The sequence below is a fragment of the Halichoerus grypus genome, chromosome 4, assembly GCF_964656455.1.
Source record: "Halichoerus grypus chromosome 4, mHalGry1.hap1.1, whole genome shotgun sequence".
NCBI lineage: Eukaryota > Metazoa > Chordata > Mammalia > Carnivora > Phocidae > Halichoerus > Halichoerus grypus.
This window is the reverse complement of record NC_135715.1, coordinates 116,836,414-116,852,694: the sequence shown is the minus strand read 5'-3', so window position 1 is coordinate 116,852,694 and position 16,281 is coordinate 116,836,414. Positions and strand designations below refer to the sequence as shown.

The following is a 16,281-nucleotide window of genomic DNA, read 5'->3' as shown; positions in this document are numbered from 1 at the left end:
TTCATAAACAGAGACTCCTAAACCCGCAGTGCTGGCGTCACGGGGGCTGGTAGCGTGTGGCTGCCCACTCCGGCTCCGTAACAGACTCACACTTGGTTGTCCTTGATGCGGCCTCATGGCCCTTAACCTCTAGCAGTTTTCTTTGGGGCCATCATAACTGTGGTTATGTGGTACATAAACAAGCAATAGCATGTCTATTTTTCTAAGTCGTGTGTACAATTTTCGTCATTGGATGAATGGTCTGTGGACCAAACTGCTTGATTCATTCTGTAGGACCTATCTATCGTTCATGACAAATGGAACCACATTTTATGCATTCAGACAAAAATGGCGGGGGGGGCGGGAATGTGTCGAGGGCTTTGTCAGAATCCTCTCATTCTTCCATCAGCATTCTTTATCACCTGGTTTTAGATCGGGCCATACTCAACAGTAAGGGTATTAGGTAACTAGTGTATGTATGCATGTTTCCAAATGTGGAACACAGAAATGAGCAGAAATACATATGATAAATGAAAAACCAGGACAACAACAAGTAGACACCATCCTCCCATTGAAGGGTTAGACGTGAATGAAAATGACTGAATACTAAATAATAAATGTTTTATCTCTGTAACATCTGATCCCTATTTTCTAATCATTTAGTATCTGTATGTTGAACTTGCCACCAAAGAGAGACCCCATCATCACGCTGGAAGCCAGACCAAAGCCTTGAAGCACGCTAAAGACGTGAAGGACCTGGTCAGTGAGGTAAGTCGGGAATTTGGCACCAAGGTGCACTGGGTTAAAGAAAAAAATCCTGGGGTGCCTGAGTGTCTCAGTTGGTTAAGTGGCCGGCTCTTGATTTCAGCTCAGGTCATGATCTCAGGGTCGTGGGATCGAGGCGCGCATCAGGCTCCATACCCTGTGGAGAATCTGCTTAAGATTCTCTCTGTCCCTCTCCCTTTGCCCCTTCCTGCTCACACTCTCTCTCCCTTGGAATATATAAATTATTTAAGAAAAAAAATCTTTCTGGGGCGCCTGGGTGGCTCAGTTGTTAAGCGTCTGCCTTCGGCTCGGGTCACGATCCCAGGGTCCTGGGATCGAGACTGATGTCGGGCTCCCTGCTCTGAGGGAAGCCTGCTTCTCCCTCTCCCACTCCCCCTGCTTATGTTCCCTCTCTCGCTGTGTCTCTCTCTGTCAAATAAATAAATAAAATCTTTTCTTAGGGGCACCTGGGTGGCTCAGTCGTTAGGCGTCTGCCTTCGGCTCAGGTCATGATCCCAGGGTCCTGGGATTGAGCCCCACTTCGGGATCCCTGCTCGTCAGGAAGCCTGTTTCTCCCTCTCCCACTCCCCCTGCTTGTGTTCCCTCTCTCGCTGTGTCCCTCTCTGTCAAATATATAAATAAAATCTTGGAAAAAAAAAATCTTAAAACCTTCCCTTGCTGCCTCTGATCAGAGAGCTCATTTCTGTAATTATGCTCAGCAGCATCCAAACACAAAAGGTAAAGCTATTCTCTTATCAAGCCTGATACATCATGTCCCTAGGCTGGATCTGTGACATGGTTGTGAATTCGGAAGGATGAAAACATTTGAACTTAAGTTTGTCTCTTTTTTTCTATCTTTATTTCTTAGAAAAAGTACAAGATTCAATATGAAAAAATGAAGGACAAGTACACCCCTGTTCTGGACACGCCAATCCTCCTCAGAGCCAAGAAGGCTTACTGGAATGCCAGTGATGTATGCATCCTTTTCTTCTTTCTTCTGTTGTGATGGGACAGCTGAGGTGGTGGTAACTAAGACACAGAAGATAGTACAGTGCTCTGTAGTTCAAAGCCCTGGTCCACAACGTGGATCCCGGGAACAACAGCCCTGAAACAGCAGACGGCACGAACGGTACCAGGCACAGTGACTAAGAACAACGCTGGGGGATGCTAAACGCCTGTGGTTTTCCTCGTTGCTCTTCTTCACAAAACTATGACCCTTTCTTATAATTCTTTGGTAGCATTTGCTAGGGATACTTGACAGCTAATTGTCACTTATCCATAAAGTCATGGTCTTGGAGTCAGCCAGACATGGTTCCAAATCCCGTTGCTGTCACTTGCCTGCTATATGACTCTATATAATTTCTTTAATTTCTCTAAGACTCTGTTTTCTGGTATGTAGAATAAGGATAAGAATTGTGATAATGAAGTTAGACAAAATGAGATAATGTATATAACGTTCCTGGCACAGTGCTGGGCTCTTAGTTAACATGCAGAAAATGTTTTTTCCCTTTCTTCTCTTGACCATCTCAATCATGAGAATGACACATTTGTTAGAATTAGGAGGGACAGACTTTCATTTCCCATACCACATGATCAAGGACACAACTGGCTTTTAGTGGTAATGAGATTACCTGTTAATAAAGATATGAAATTAACTCAGGGTAGATAACCAGTTCTTACCGGTTTCATTTCTCAGAGCCCACCTGCAGGTGCATTGCACCCATTACCAGAACCAGAATCCCTGGAGGACTGGGCATACTGGGACTTAAACTCAGCCCAAAGCTCCAGCAACCCCATGACCCCTCAATTTAAGAATATTGCTCTAGGATTTCAGGGCATCATAAAGTCATTACGGTGATCTCTAAACAGAAATGTGAAAGGGCACAACAAAACTGAAACAGTATCTTATTTCCGTAAGTTTGTCAGCAATTTTCATTTGGAGCTGAAAGGAGTCTGCTACTTGGATGAGGACCTTGTCCCCTGATCCTATGAGATCTCATAGGACCCACACCTGGTGTATAGAGATCCAATGGTCTGCTATAAGTGGGCTGAGCACAGAGAGCCAGCATCTCCTGAAACATCCAAGGTAGTTGGCGTGCTCTTCACTAAATGTAAAATGCCCATGAGTGCTGCTCAGCGCTACGGCGTACCAACATACGAGGCGCTGGTTCTACACTCTCGGGGGCCAGGGCCAGACCGTTTTGCTTAAAATACAAGCTGAGAAAGTTGTATACTACCCTCAAAATCTATCCCCTAGGATATTTTTAGTCTTCTAAACAAACTTCTTATTTTAAGTAGTTTTAGATTTACAGAAAAGTTACAAAGATAGGACAGAGAGTTCCCATACACCCTACATCCTTTTCCCCCTATTGTTAGTGCCTTACATTACCACGGTACATTTGTCACAATGAGTGAATCCATATTGATGCATCATTATTAATTAAACTCTATTCAGATTTCATTAGTTTTCTCCCGATGTCCTTCTCTTCCTGGATGTGAAAATGAGCTTTTTAATCTCTCATAAATTTATTCATGGGAAAACCTAAGAGAGAAGACTCAAGAGAGTTCGAGCTTAAAAGAACTCAATTATTTAACTTGGTGGTTTTTCACAATCTATGTGCTTTTTCTCTTTCTAGCTACGTTACAAAGAAACATTTCAAAAGACCAAAGGAAAATACCACACTGTGAAAGATGCTCTGGACATTGTTTATCATCGTAAAGTCACAGATGACATTAGTAAAGTATGTCCCTAGATATTTCTACTTTGTTGGGCTTAATAACCTACCATCTTTTTTTTTTTTTTTTTTTAAGTATTTTCCCTTTCTTAAAACTCTCTAGAGAAGTGTAGACTTTTTTACATTAAAGTTGGGTAAGACTTATAGCTGTCTTTGTGTTTTTACCACAGGTGAAATACAAGGAGAACTACATGAGTCAGTTGGGAATCTGGTTGTCCATTCCTGATCCCCCAGAGCATTTCCACCATCGCGCAGTTACTGATGCAGTCAGTGATGTGAGTCTCGAAACTTTCTGTTTTTACATATGAATTCATATTCCCATGTGACTTATGAAATCAAACACTGCATAAAGACTGATGAAACAGTCAGATTTTAGATCTTCTGTATGGATGTTTAAATCCTAAAACTCACTGCTACATAACTGAGCTTTAACTTGAGAAAGAGAAAGATATATTCAAATTTATAAACTTTTCTTCTAAATGTATGATATCATATTACAGGACTGGAAGTAATATACTTCATCTAGGAAATAGACTTGTTTTGATCATTTGAAGAGACAACTTCATGAAGCAATGAAGACACATAACAATGCTCATTTTAGAAATTTCAGCTCTCTGTATGAAAATATAGCTGCTGAGCTCATATGCTTTCTAGGAAAATATGCCTGTTAAATTTGAATTGCTTTAATTAGTATTAAAAATTAAAATTTCCATATATAATAAAACAATACACCATAAAATGAGCAGAAATCAGTGTTACTGGAAACTTAAATAATTGTTTTAATACTTTAGTATTCTTTATACTTCAGCAGTCAGAGCTTCTATTTGTTCTACTTGTATTGATCCTAGCCTACTACTATTTGGAGATAGGTTCTTAAAATTCTTTGATGATATTCTTCTCTCAGATAAAATATAAAGAAGATTTGACCTCGCTTAAGGGCATTGGTTGCTATGCCTATGATACCCCTGACTTCACTCTGGCTGAAAAGAACAAGACTCTCTACAGCAAGGTATGTCTACTCAAGGATAAGAACCACCTGCATTTAACATATTCCAGTGCCCACGGAGAGAATCAGTACTGAAGAAATAGCTTTTCATGTGTCTCTCTCTATCCTTGCTTCTAGTCCCTGTAGTTGGAGTACATACTGAATGGTTCACTCTACTTAGAAAGTTTCTTAGTACTGACCTCACTGACTGTAGTCATCATTGATTTATATCATTTATTTGAATTTGATGAAAAGTCATTTTAGTATAACTCCTCATGGTTCTTCCCGAATTTCCTTCCTATTACTATGTCTCTGGGTGACTTACTTTGTTAGAGTTGATATGGTAGCAAATACAAAGTGGGATTAATCCACAAACTTGATGTGTGGTAAATAACTTTGTTTTTATGGTCTCGTTTTCCTATTTTCAAAATAAATAGTTGGGTTAGCTTCCTTTGAGTTCCAAAATATGAGTCAACAAATTTTTCTGAAAAGTGCCAGATAGTAAATATTTTAGACTTTGTGGACCACATTCATTCTGTCACATAGTCTTTTTACACTCCCCTAAAATTGTTAAAAAACATTCTTAGTTCATGGGGTCATTTCAAAACAGCTGGTGGTTTAGATGTGAGCTCACCTCTGCATTAAAATATTATGATTATCTAATTAATTATTGGAAAATTATTTCAAAGTAATGGGTTAAAAATGCCTTCAAGTTCACATAGAATAAAATAAAATAATAACCCTTATAATATATAGAAACAAAGTTCCAAGGAACTGATTTGTGTTTTCGCCTAATATGGAAGATAGATCGAGTTGATATCTGTTCAATAAAGTATGTGTTGTGGGGCTAGTTTTCAGGTATCCATGTGGGTATACACTTCATTGCCTTAGGAGGCAAAGTGTTCAGTAATTACTTGTTAACTTCCATGAATAAATTAGCTCAATTGTGTGAAAGGATAAATGACATGTCTCATTCTTAAGGTAATCACAGCCTGCTATCAAGTAACCATGTTCTCTTTTCTCTAGTATAAGTATAAAGAGGTATTTGAAAGGACGAAGTCAGATTTCAAGTATGTTGCAGATTGTCCAATCAATAAGCATTTCAAGTATGCAACTCAGTTGATGAATGAGGTATGTATGACTTGATCCAGTTAAGCCTATTCAGTTCCCTTAAGAAGTCTATAGAGTTATTTGATTAAAACCCAATACATAAAATGACAGGAAGGTCAATTTAAATGTTGATTCAAGATAAAGATTTGGAAAGACTCTTATAAGGTCACCATCTGATGGGCTCTCCCAAAAGCAGAGTGAAGAGACTGTCCAGTGAATAACGAAGTGAAGGGACTGTCCAGAGTGGTGTGAGGGCCCCACCACCATCATTGCCTCTGTTTGTACGAGCATAGGGCAGCACAGCCTTTTGGGTGACAAGAGTAAGGAGGTCAAGGATTTTGTTGACTATCAGCTGAACTCCCTTAAACATGATATTGTGTAGGGTTGGGAGACCCAGAAGCTCAAGGTTAATTTGGCATCCCTTACCAGGGCACAGAAATGGCGGTGGTTGAAAGAGCCACCCCTAAGGGGATAGTTGTGATTCATGCATTCAGATGTATTGCCACTGTTACTCATACATTGGTGCAGAGAAGTATCCATTTGCACCCAAAATATTCCTTTATAGTCTACCCAGTCTTTCCTGGAACTGCTGTTGCAATAATTTAAATTCAGCTTAAAATGGCCAAAATGAGCAAGCTATGAATTAACTTACATTTGGATGGTTTTATATTTAATTTCCCATCTTTGGATTTTCCATGGATTTATGTAAATCAAAAAACAATGTTAGAAAATTAGTAAAATGTATCTAAAAATGAAAATGTGGCCAATGGTATGTTTTTTTCAATATATGATTTGTTTTTGTTTTTTTTTGTTTTTAAATTTGATTTAGTTCATTTTCAGTAGATTTCCATGCAGGATGACTGATGAATTACAGTCAGAAGCTTCCTAGGAAGACAGTCTTGATAAATTTTGTTACTGTTTTTATAATTTGGAAAGGATTTTCAGGGTCTCTTTTATAATCAAATTTACTACCATGAGAAGACTGGTAGAATTTGCCCATGAATATACTTTTTGATTCTCACAGCCTTAGACAGTAAACCTGTAGCTCATCAGTACCTTATTTACAATGCCATAAAATCTAACATTGCTAATGGCATCGTATTTAAAGATGGAAGATGTTTAAGCACAAGGTAGTCCAATTTTGGTGTCATCAGTCAGATCTATCCCAAGCCCTAGCCTTCTCCAGGTGATCTTCAATTGACTCTCTTTACCTCCATGTTATTACTATTCTGGATGCTTTGGAAGCCCACCTTTAGAAATGACCTATTTCTGGCTCTCTGGGGTGTTTATCTTGGGACATTTCTGTGTAGCCTTGAAGTTGTACTCTTGCTATAATTTGATATGATGTTTGAGCAGAAAAAATACAGAGCTGATTATGAGCAGCGGAAAGATAAATATCACCTGGTAGTCGATGAGCCTAGACATCTGCTGGCTAAGATCGCAGGCGACCAGATCAGTCAGGTACTGTGATGGGGCTGGCTGGACAGCCCAGGCAGGACCGTGCTCCAGATTTCTCATGAGATGTCGTTCCGTCTGCTGCAAGGATGTCATAGGTTCTGCCTATGATATTGGGATGTTCTGTTTCAAAGTATCTGTCTAGCCACCCAAAGAGCCCCATGAGCTCTTTGAGTGTGCCAGTCCATGCTCTGTGTCCTCACATGTGCTGTGGTGAAGATAAAAAGAAAAGTTGCTCCTCCCACCCTTTGATTCTTCTGGAGGATCTAATTGTGAACTGCAGATTGAGTCACAGAAGTGAAAACAAAGACACAAATTAATGGAAGGAAAGAAGACAGAACTCCTTAGTGTATTTTTCTACTCCAATGATGTCTTCTTTCCTGTAAGGCAGTTTTGGTGGACTAGCTCTATTATTCCCCATTCACAAGGATTATGGATGCTCAACTGCAAGTATTGCAGTCATTCTGCTTTGCACTATAATGTATTTAGTGTCTTCACCCACATGTATATTTGAGTACATAAAGTGTGTGTGCCTACATCTCTTCACTCAGAAGTGATTGGGATATAGAGCCGTGTTCTCTTCTGTCTTCCTAAGTCTCTTCTGTGCTTCACTGCTCTTTGCATGAACAGAGAAAATATAAATCTAGTGCCAAGATGCTTCTGAAACAAGGATGTAATGAAATTCTGCGTCCAGATATGTTGACTGCCCTCTACAACACACACATGTGGAGCCAGGTAATGTCTGATTCGATGTGAAGAAGAGATTGAGAAGGTTTGAGGGCGTTCACTTTTATGCTTTCCTTCCCCTGCTCCCTGCCCAGACTGGTTTCATGTGATAAAGCTGCATAAGTATTCATTCCTTATAAATGACCTCTGCCTGTGGCCATGTGTGACCGTGCAACAGCCATCATCCATACGTCATCTAGTATCTCCTAGTAAGAGTAACTGAGTAGAGTTACTTATCTAGTAGAGTAACTGAGACTTTATTTCCAAATTGGTATAACATTGATTTCAATTTTTTTAAATATTTGCCCCAAAGAAATGGATTCCTTAGGGATTGAGGATATTAAGTAGATTCAATGGCATCTAAGATATCTGAATAATGTTTTCATCTAATATCTGTTGTTCAATGAACACTACAAGTGTACCATTTGGGAGAGATGAGAGTCACGGTGCAGCTCCTTGAATATTGTACATGTTTATGGCCCCTCTTGAGTTTGATGCTAATTTGCTAGGTTATTTCCAGCATATCTGTCCTCATACACACTGTTGGCAATGTTGCTGGTGACATTGTCCTTCTACAAGGTCAATTGAAGTTCATGCCACCACTTTTGCATCACATGCTGGAAGGTACATTTGAAGCAGCAAAAAAAAACAAAACCAAAAAACCCAGTGATAATTTCTTTTTTTTTTTAATGCCATTGTTCCCGCATGAAAAACGTTTTTAATCAATATTTTGTATTAGAAACTCATTTTATCACTTTAGTTTGACACCAAATCAACACGTGAAATGAGGGGGATGAGGTCTCCATAAGAACATCTTGTTTGCCTGAACTTGTTCCTGTGTCCTAATATGATCATCAAATAATCATGCATGGAATTTTGTTGTGCTCTCTGTATCTGTACCGCTTTAAGCAGCTTGTATGCATGAAAAAAGCTCATGACTTGGAAATTACAAAAATGAATATCTTTTTAAAAATGACAAGTACTTTAAACTGTGTATACTCATTTTTTATTTTATATCTGTTTCATCTTTGACATGGATACATACCTTAAGACATTATACATATTTGATGCAGCATCTTGTAAGTGAATCATTACCTGTCAGAGTCCAGAGAACAAGGATCCAGTCCTGACTCTGGGATTCATTCTATATGTGTCCCTTAGTTCAGCTTTTTAAACCTCTCTGGGCCTGAGCTTCTAATGTCTAAAAATATGGAAAATATCATTTATTATTATTATTTGCCCACTCCATTACACTGTTGCTATCAAATACAGTTTTATATTAAACATTTCTGTTAGGATTAAAAGAGAAAGTATGACACCATGTCCCACATTCCCCACATCTGTGGCTTATCTAATAATCCTGCTATTTGCTGTGGGACTCTTTTGAGGAAAATTAGTTTCCTTAAAGCCCTCTATTCTACTTCAAGTTAACTTATTCGTCTCTTCTACAATTTAGATCAAGTACAGGAAAAATTATGAAAAATCAAAGGACAAATTTACCTCAATCGTGGATACTCCAGAACATCTGCGTACTACGAAAGTCAACAAACTAATTAGTGATGTAAGTGCAAGAAACACTGAATGGATTCTCAGATTCGGGGAGCATTTGCAAATGTGGAGGGACATTTTTGATTGTCACAATGTCTGGAAGATTCTGCTGTTTTGTGGGAGGGAGGCAGGGATGTGAGATGTCCTGCTATGCTCACAATTCTTCTTTTACAATAAAGAATTATTCCAACTAAATTGGCAATTTAGAGGCAATGGAGTTTTAGCAGAAAGCATGAAAGTGCCTGTTGATTTTATAGAATTCTCTTTCCTTTATGTACACTCAAAAACACACAAAAAACTTTGCATTTATATTATTTCCATTACATTATATTGTAAACTGAGATGCACAATATTGTCTCCTTCTGCTTTTACTTCTCCTTCAGATACTTTATAAGTTGGAATACAACAAGGCCAAGCCCAGAGGCTACACAACAATCCACGACACACCCATGTTGCTGCATGTCCAAAAGGTCAAAGATGAAGTCAGTGATGTAAGTACCAGAATGTTTGCAGCCCTTCTCATCTTGGGCTCTTTCTAACATGATATAATGAACCCTGGTCCAGTTATCTATTCCTGTGTAGCAATCACCCTAAAGCTTAGTGGCTTGAAAACAAAATCACCTTTTTTTTTGCTGGTGATTCTGCAAACTGACTGGGCACAGCTGAGCAGATCCTCTCTGCCATGTGCCATGAAAAATGTTAAATACATCCAGTGCACTGTTTATGAAGGCAGGAATGTATAAAACATTTTAAAAATATTTTTTCATATTTTTTATGTTAAAATAAGTTTCGGCACTTCAAACATGAACGTCACTTGTTCATAAACCTCTATCAGATCTTTTCCCTAAAGCAACCCATTCCCTCTCACTGTAGAAAAATGAAGCATGTCTGTATCCATTCCTCCAAACTTTCTGATTATAATAATAACCAGAGATATTGATGAAAAATATGGACTTCTAGGCCTTTCCCCTAAAAATACTGATTTACTAGGTCCATGGCAAAGTGCAGACAACTCTGATTTGTATGATGAGACTATGGGGCTTCCTTAGAACAGTTTTACTTTCAGACTTAACCACATTAAAACCTAAAATCCTCAGGGCGCCTGGGTGGCTCAGTCAGTTGAGTGTCCGATTCTTGGTTTCAGCCAGGTCATGATCTCATGGGACGAGGGATTGAGCCCCTCAGAGGGCTCCACGTTCAGCGGGAAGTCTGCTTGAAGATTCTCTCCTTCTGCCCCTCCTTCTACTTTCCCCCTCCCTCTCTCTCTCTCAAATAAATAAATAAATCTTAAAAAAAAAAACAAAACTAATATACTCTGCAATAAGTAGTGAGAAGGCCCCGACGATGTCCCAGGGCCTGTATTTAAGAGTAGCAGAAGTGGGTGGAGCTAGAATTGCCAGGCCCAGGATGGGTTGGGTTGAGCCCACAGAAGCTAAGCCTTCCCCATCCCTCTCCCTCCCATCCAAACCCACACATGCCCCAACTTGCTAGATTTGGCTCTAGCAATGAGGGTAATGGACGGCATCCATCAATTCTTTCATTTGTCACATACTTATTGGTACACAATCTTCGTCCTCAAAGGGTTCATCTTAATGGAAGAATAGACAGATAAGCACATAATTACAACATGATATGAGAACAGCCAGAACTGTGGGGGCACAGACAGAAGGCAAGACCAACACCATCAGGGTGAGCTAGTGGGGGAAAGTTTCTCTTCCATCAGCAGTTTTCAAGATGTTCTGAACTCAGTGTTTTCTGAGTTGGGGAAGGAAAAAGACACATGGCCCTTTCAGCCAAGCTCGGGGGACATAAATCCTATGGTGCCCCTGGTGACCATACTCTGTTCCGGGGAGTTAGTTTTAAGATCTGAGATTTTTTCTTCACAACAGGTTTATTCTGTCTTAAGAAGCATTATGTACTATAGTCATGGTTTTAATTTCTTGCTTTTTTAATGCTTGGTAGGCCACTATAAAAATTAACCTTGTCTCACTGTGTTTCCTCCCACAGCTGAAATACAAAGAAGTTTACCAAAGAAATAAGTCCAACTGCACCATTGTGCCAGACTCTGTTCATATCAAAGCAGCCAAGGATGCCTACAAAGTCAACACCAACGTAAGTTCCAGAAACTTTCCCAAGGCTAATGGGGGATTTAGCTTCTGCAGGACACGTGATCTCCTTTTACATCTCTTCAGGTGATTGAGCGCTCATGAGTCTGGATCAAGAGCCCCAGCAGCATGACTGCTGATGCTGGAATCTAAATTCTGCCTTTGGTTCTCACAGAGGAGAGTGGGGAAGAGCCAGGGTGACAAACCCCATGCCACAGGTGTTATACCCACTCAGGCTCCCTGCCAGGTGGCTGAGAAACAGGAGATTTAATTCTGGAATGAAGGTTGCATGTTGGAAAGTGTCTCAGCATCTTTCATTCCCTCTACCCTCTATATCTTCCTCTTGCCCGGCTCTAGAACCTGCTTCTTCTGGAAAACACACGCACGCACACACGCAAGCACATTTTAGTCACTTGAGGCTGTCAGAAGTTAGCCCATGTCTTTGTCCTGCTCAGATCTCCCTGCGGACTCTTTTAGTGTGTGTGTGTGTGTGTGTGTGATGGGACATCTTAAAGCCTCAACCACAGAAATATTTTTGTGCATTTTGATGAATATTAATTTCTAAAAAATATATAAATGGTTACATAATGAAACCATTATAATCCAACGAATGCCCACTAGTGCCAGAGAGAACATATATTACTCAGGGTCAGCAAATACCCTTCGGGGCAGGCAGGCAGCTTACAGGTGTCCCGAGGATGGATTGAGGGCTGGGTAGGTAGCAGGATGGGTGTGTGAAAAAGCAAATGCAGTAAAATGTACAATGTAGAGTCTAGGCAGTGGATGTACGGGTATTCTCTAGGATTCTTGCAGCTCTGTTGTATGTTTGAAAAATTTAACAATAATGGGTGGAAACCCATGGCATCAAAAGCAAACCTCATGAAAAACTCCTCAAAAGTATGCAGAGTTGATTATGTGCAAATTATACCTTGACAAAACAGAGAGAAAAAGAGTGAGGAAAGAAAGGTGCCTGCTACTGAGGGCTCTTCCAAGGACACACATTAAGCTATGTGTGGTCCTGTGCCTCAGATTTTGCCCCAGGCAGCCAAATGGCCAGCTTGGGGGAAGGTCTAGCAAGTGTGCGAGCCTCTCTGGAGCCATTCTCTGCCGGTTTGAGTCCCAGCTCCGTCATTCCCGTCATTTCTGTCATTTCCATCATTTACGAGCTGCCTCCCCTTGGGCAGTTTGTTTAACCCTCTGGTTGGTTCCTCAGCTGTCAATTTCATGCAGCTGTTGCAAAGATTAAATGAGGTAGTAGTTATGAAGCACTGAGAAAAGTGTCTGGCATGAAATAAATACTGTAAGTTTAATCATTTAAGAAAGATTAAGCCTGAGGTTAGCTAGAAATTAAAAGCCCTTGACTGCGAAGATGATAAAGCTGCACTGACAGAGTTAAAGGGACTAGAATTATTTCACCTGGAGGCCTATACAATTTTTAGCCCCTATTTTGAGACCAAACGGTCCCACGAGATGGCCTCTTCAGTGGCTGACTAGTGGCATAAATTGTACAGAAATGTTAACTGGGGCTCTCGCTTGCATCAGGAACCATGATTTGTTGTATGTTGAGAAGCACGATGGGTCCCTCTGTGCCACGCATGGTTATGAATGCGGCCCACTGAACGAATTGACCTATTTTCGTCTTCTTACAAACAGCTGGACTACAAGAAGCAGTATGAAGCCAACAAAGCCCACTGGAGGTGGACCCCCGACCGACCGGACTTCATCCAGGCGGCCAAGTCATCCCTGCAGCAGAGCGATGTGAGAGGGGACAGTTGGGCTCTCTGACATGCCTGAGAAGCATGAATAATTACTCATAATAACCGCTGTCGCGGGTGTCAGCCTAGCTCACTCGAGATCCCAGAAGGATGGGGGCTGGTGTGAGGGGTGGGAGGCAAGCGCAGGAAGCAGACCTGCCTTGGAGCCTGGTCTCCCACAGCTGGGCACCAGCACTAGGGTGCAGAGTCCTGGGTGAGGCTGGGGAGGAACTGGGGGTGAGCAGGCAGGGAGGGCTTGGTCCTGGCCGCGGGGCTAGAGAGGGGGAGCCTAGCAGGCAGTGAGGGGCCAGGAAGCCTCTGCCTCCATTTTGGTGGCAAGTCCTCATAGTACCCTTAAAAGGAGGATTCCTTACAGATTACAGTAACTGCCGGCTTCTTCCTCTGCCTTTCTTCTGTTTCAGTTTGAGTATAAGCTGGACCGAGAGTTCCTCAGAGGTTGCAAGCTTTCTGTCACTGATGATAAAGACATGGTGCTGGCCCTGAGGAATTCTTTAATAGAAAGTGACGTAAGTATCCAGTGCCTTCTGTGACCCCTAACCTGGCTCAGGGCCGTCCTCTGCAGCACAGTCCCCAGCGACACCAGGGAAGGACGGAGGAGGCTGCTGGTGCAGGAGCCCAGGCGCGGGTCCCGAAACATGACCCTGTCCCCAGTGAATGCCAGTGACGTGGCAGAGCAGGGCGATAAAGGGATAAATCCCCTAACACAGGCAGGGGAAGCTATAAAATCCAGGTGACCATTCTTGATATATACTGGGCCGCAAGATCATTCACGCAGCGAGAATGGGAACTGAAGTTCTGGCTGGATTCTATGAGGACATATGCATTTTTGTGTGATCATATTCTTCCTATGTTTCCTCATCTGTAAAGGAGAAATAATAATGCCTCCCAGGATTCGGGAATGGGTCAAATGACATGTTTGAAAGTCCTTTGAACTAAGGCTAGGTGTATAAAGATTCATCATGAGATCCATTTTGATCATTATTAAAGCCTCAACTTGCAAGAGAGAAAGAAAATCTCTTTCGGCTATTTCCCAAGATTTCCCAACATCAAACCTTTTATTGAGTTTAATGTTACTGTGTCAGTGATTCTGTTTTCCCAGCTCTATCTAGTGATTCGGGGACTGCATAAATATATACTGGATACCCAGAGGAGCTAAAGAAATATTTTTTTCACCCCTGCAGCTGAAATACAAAGAGAAACACGTCAAGGAAAGAGGAACCTGCCACGCTGTGCCTGACACTCCGCAGATCCTCCTGGCAAAGACTGTCAGCAAGCTGGTGTCTGAGGTAACCTTCCAGCAACATATGCTCTGCTCCCGTCTTGGACTAATGCCCCAGGCAGACATTCTAACAAGCTCTCTGTGGATTCCCTCAGAACAAGTACAAGGACTACGTCAAGAAGCACTTGGCCCAGGGCTCGTACACAACACTGCCAGAGACCAGGGACACCATTCATGTCAAGGAAGTGACCAAGAATGTCAGTGATGTAAGTGACAAGCCCCAGGACTCTTGGTAGCAGCAACACCACTCGACCTTAGGATCCTGGGAAATCCGGGGCGAGCTGCCTTTTTGCTTATAACTGCTTTCCTGTACGTCACTTCACCCTTAACCATCATCAGTGCCTGTGTGTGAATTTTCAATTCTGCTTTAAAGAAGGACTCCATATTTATTAGGTTTCCTATTATGGCAACTATGGCAAATGGGCATTTTGCCACAGGACATGTTATCTGCGCTATAAGATGTCAGGAACCTAGCGTTAATAAAAGGGGGAAGCATTGCTGATTAAGAATGGCCTCTCCTATCATTAAACTGCTGAACAATTTTAGAGAAGTAAAATCTCTACTTTTTTTCTCAGTAATCCCTGCCCGCTTTGTCCTTATCAATAATGCTTTAATAATCTCGCTATTATATTTTTATGAGCCCTATATGGTTCCATATGTTTTTAAAAGCTAGAGTTTAATTTGCTTGTAGTCAGTTCTCCCAGGATTGCCATGTGTTACAAGTGTTGGATTCCAGGACAGAAAGGACAAGGAAGAGCTAGACTATGGATCAGAGATCCAGGTTCCAGACTGATGCCAGAATGGGGAGCCATGGATTTTCCTGGAGATCTCACAGTTCTTCAAGTAAATCGGTTCTTTTCCCTGATTCCTCTGCTCACATAAGTAATTCTGGCTCTATTTAGACAAATTACAAAAAGAAGTTCGTCAAGGAGAAAGGGAAATCCAACTATTCCATCATGCTGGAGCCCCCGGAGGTGAAGCATGCTATGGAAGTGGCCAAGAAGCAGAGTAATGTAAGTTCCCCCTGTTCACACTCTCAGGGGGCCCGTTGAGCCAGTGGATCCCAAATTGGTGCATATTGGTGCAAATTGGGCTGGTTTCATTGAGTGGTATTCCTAATTTCCCTATCTGGTAGTTTAAAAAATAGGGTAATTTTAAAAATCAGTTTGGTTTTAATAAAACGGTTGCTTGTGCTTGATGAGGACTTTTTCAAAGACAGCATATCTCCCACGTGAGTAAACATTTTTTTCTCTCCAAATAAAGGTCGCATACAAAAAAGATGCCAAAGAAAACCTGCATTACACCACGGTGGCTGATCGGCCAGACATCAAGAAGGCCACGCAGGCGGCCAAACAGGCCAGTGAGGTAAGTATGTGGTGAAAGTGTACCTGCTCCCCAGAGGTCACGGCCACCAAGTAGTACAAGGCACCCACCTCTTAGAATGTATTGCCCATTTTGGTTTTCTTTGATTCAGGTGGAGTACAGAGCCAAGCACCGCAAGGAAGGCAGTCATGGGTTAAGCATGCTTGGTCGCCCAGACATTGAAATGGCCAAGAAGGCAGCCAGGCTGAGCAGCCAGGTAATACAGATGCGCGAGTGGCATCTCTCGTGTGAAAAACCTTGCAGGAAGACGTGATTCCCAGCACGGAAATGCAGGAGTAGCAACAAAAGAGATCCTGGGTCTTTGATAGCGCTGCTGAGCTTTGAAAAGTTAGATCGTAAAAGTCTGCCAAGGACCTTGTCTCTTGTTTCTCTCTAATATCTCTAGGCCTTTCTCCTTCTCTACTTTTCCATTTATGGGTGTATGTCTAGATGTTTG

General features: G+C 41.5%; 1 protein-coding gene across 1 annotated transcript in view; it reads left to right on the top strand.

Moving 5' to 3' along the window:
- Positions 1–16,281, top strand: part of NEB (nebulin) — a 201,702-nt gene that overhangs the window by 163,936 nt on the left and 21,485 nt on the right. The window contains exons 128-145 of the mRNA XM_078070777.1: positions 643–747; positions 1,613–1,717; positions 3,381–3,485; positions 3,650–3,754; positions 4,384–4,488; positions 5,491–5,595; positions 6,931–7,035; positions 7,660–7,764; positions 9,212–9,316; positions 9,687–9,794; positions 11,311–11,415; positions 13,062–13,166; positions 13,585–13,689; positions 14,365–14,469; positions 14,558–14,668; positions 15,365–15,475; positions 15,726–15,827; positions 15,937–16,041. Coding sequence (XP_077926903.1) covers positions 643–747; positions 1,613–1,717; positions 3,381–3,485; positions 3,650–3,754; positions 4,384–4,488; positions 5,491–5,595; positions 6,931–7,035; positions 7,660–7,764; positions 9,212–9,316; positions 9,687–9,794; positions 11,311–11,415; positions 13,062–13,166; positions 13,585–13,689; positions 14,365–14,469; positions 14,558–14,668; positions 15,365–15,475; positions 15,726–15,827; positions 15,937–16,041 — 1,902 coding nt within the window. The remainder of the gene's footprint in view (positions 1–642; positions 748–1,612; positions 1,718–3,380; positions 3,486–3,649; positions 3,755–4,383; positions 4,489–5,490; positions 5,596–6,930; positions 7,036–7,659; positions 7,765–9,211; positions 9,317–9,686; positions 9,795–11,310; positions 11,416–13,061; positions 13,167–13,584; positions 13,690–14,364; positions 14,470–14,557; positions 14,669–15,364; positions 15,476–15,725; positions 15,828–15,936; positions 16,042–16,281) is intronic.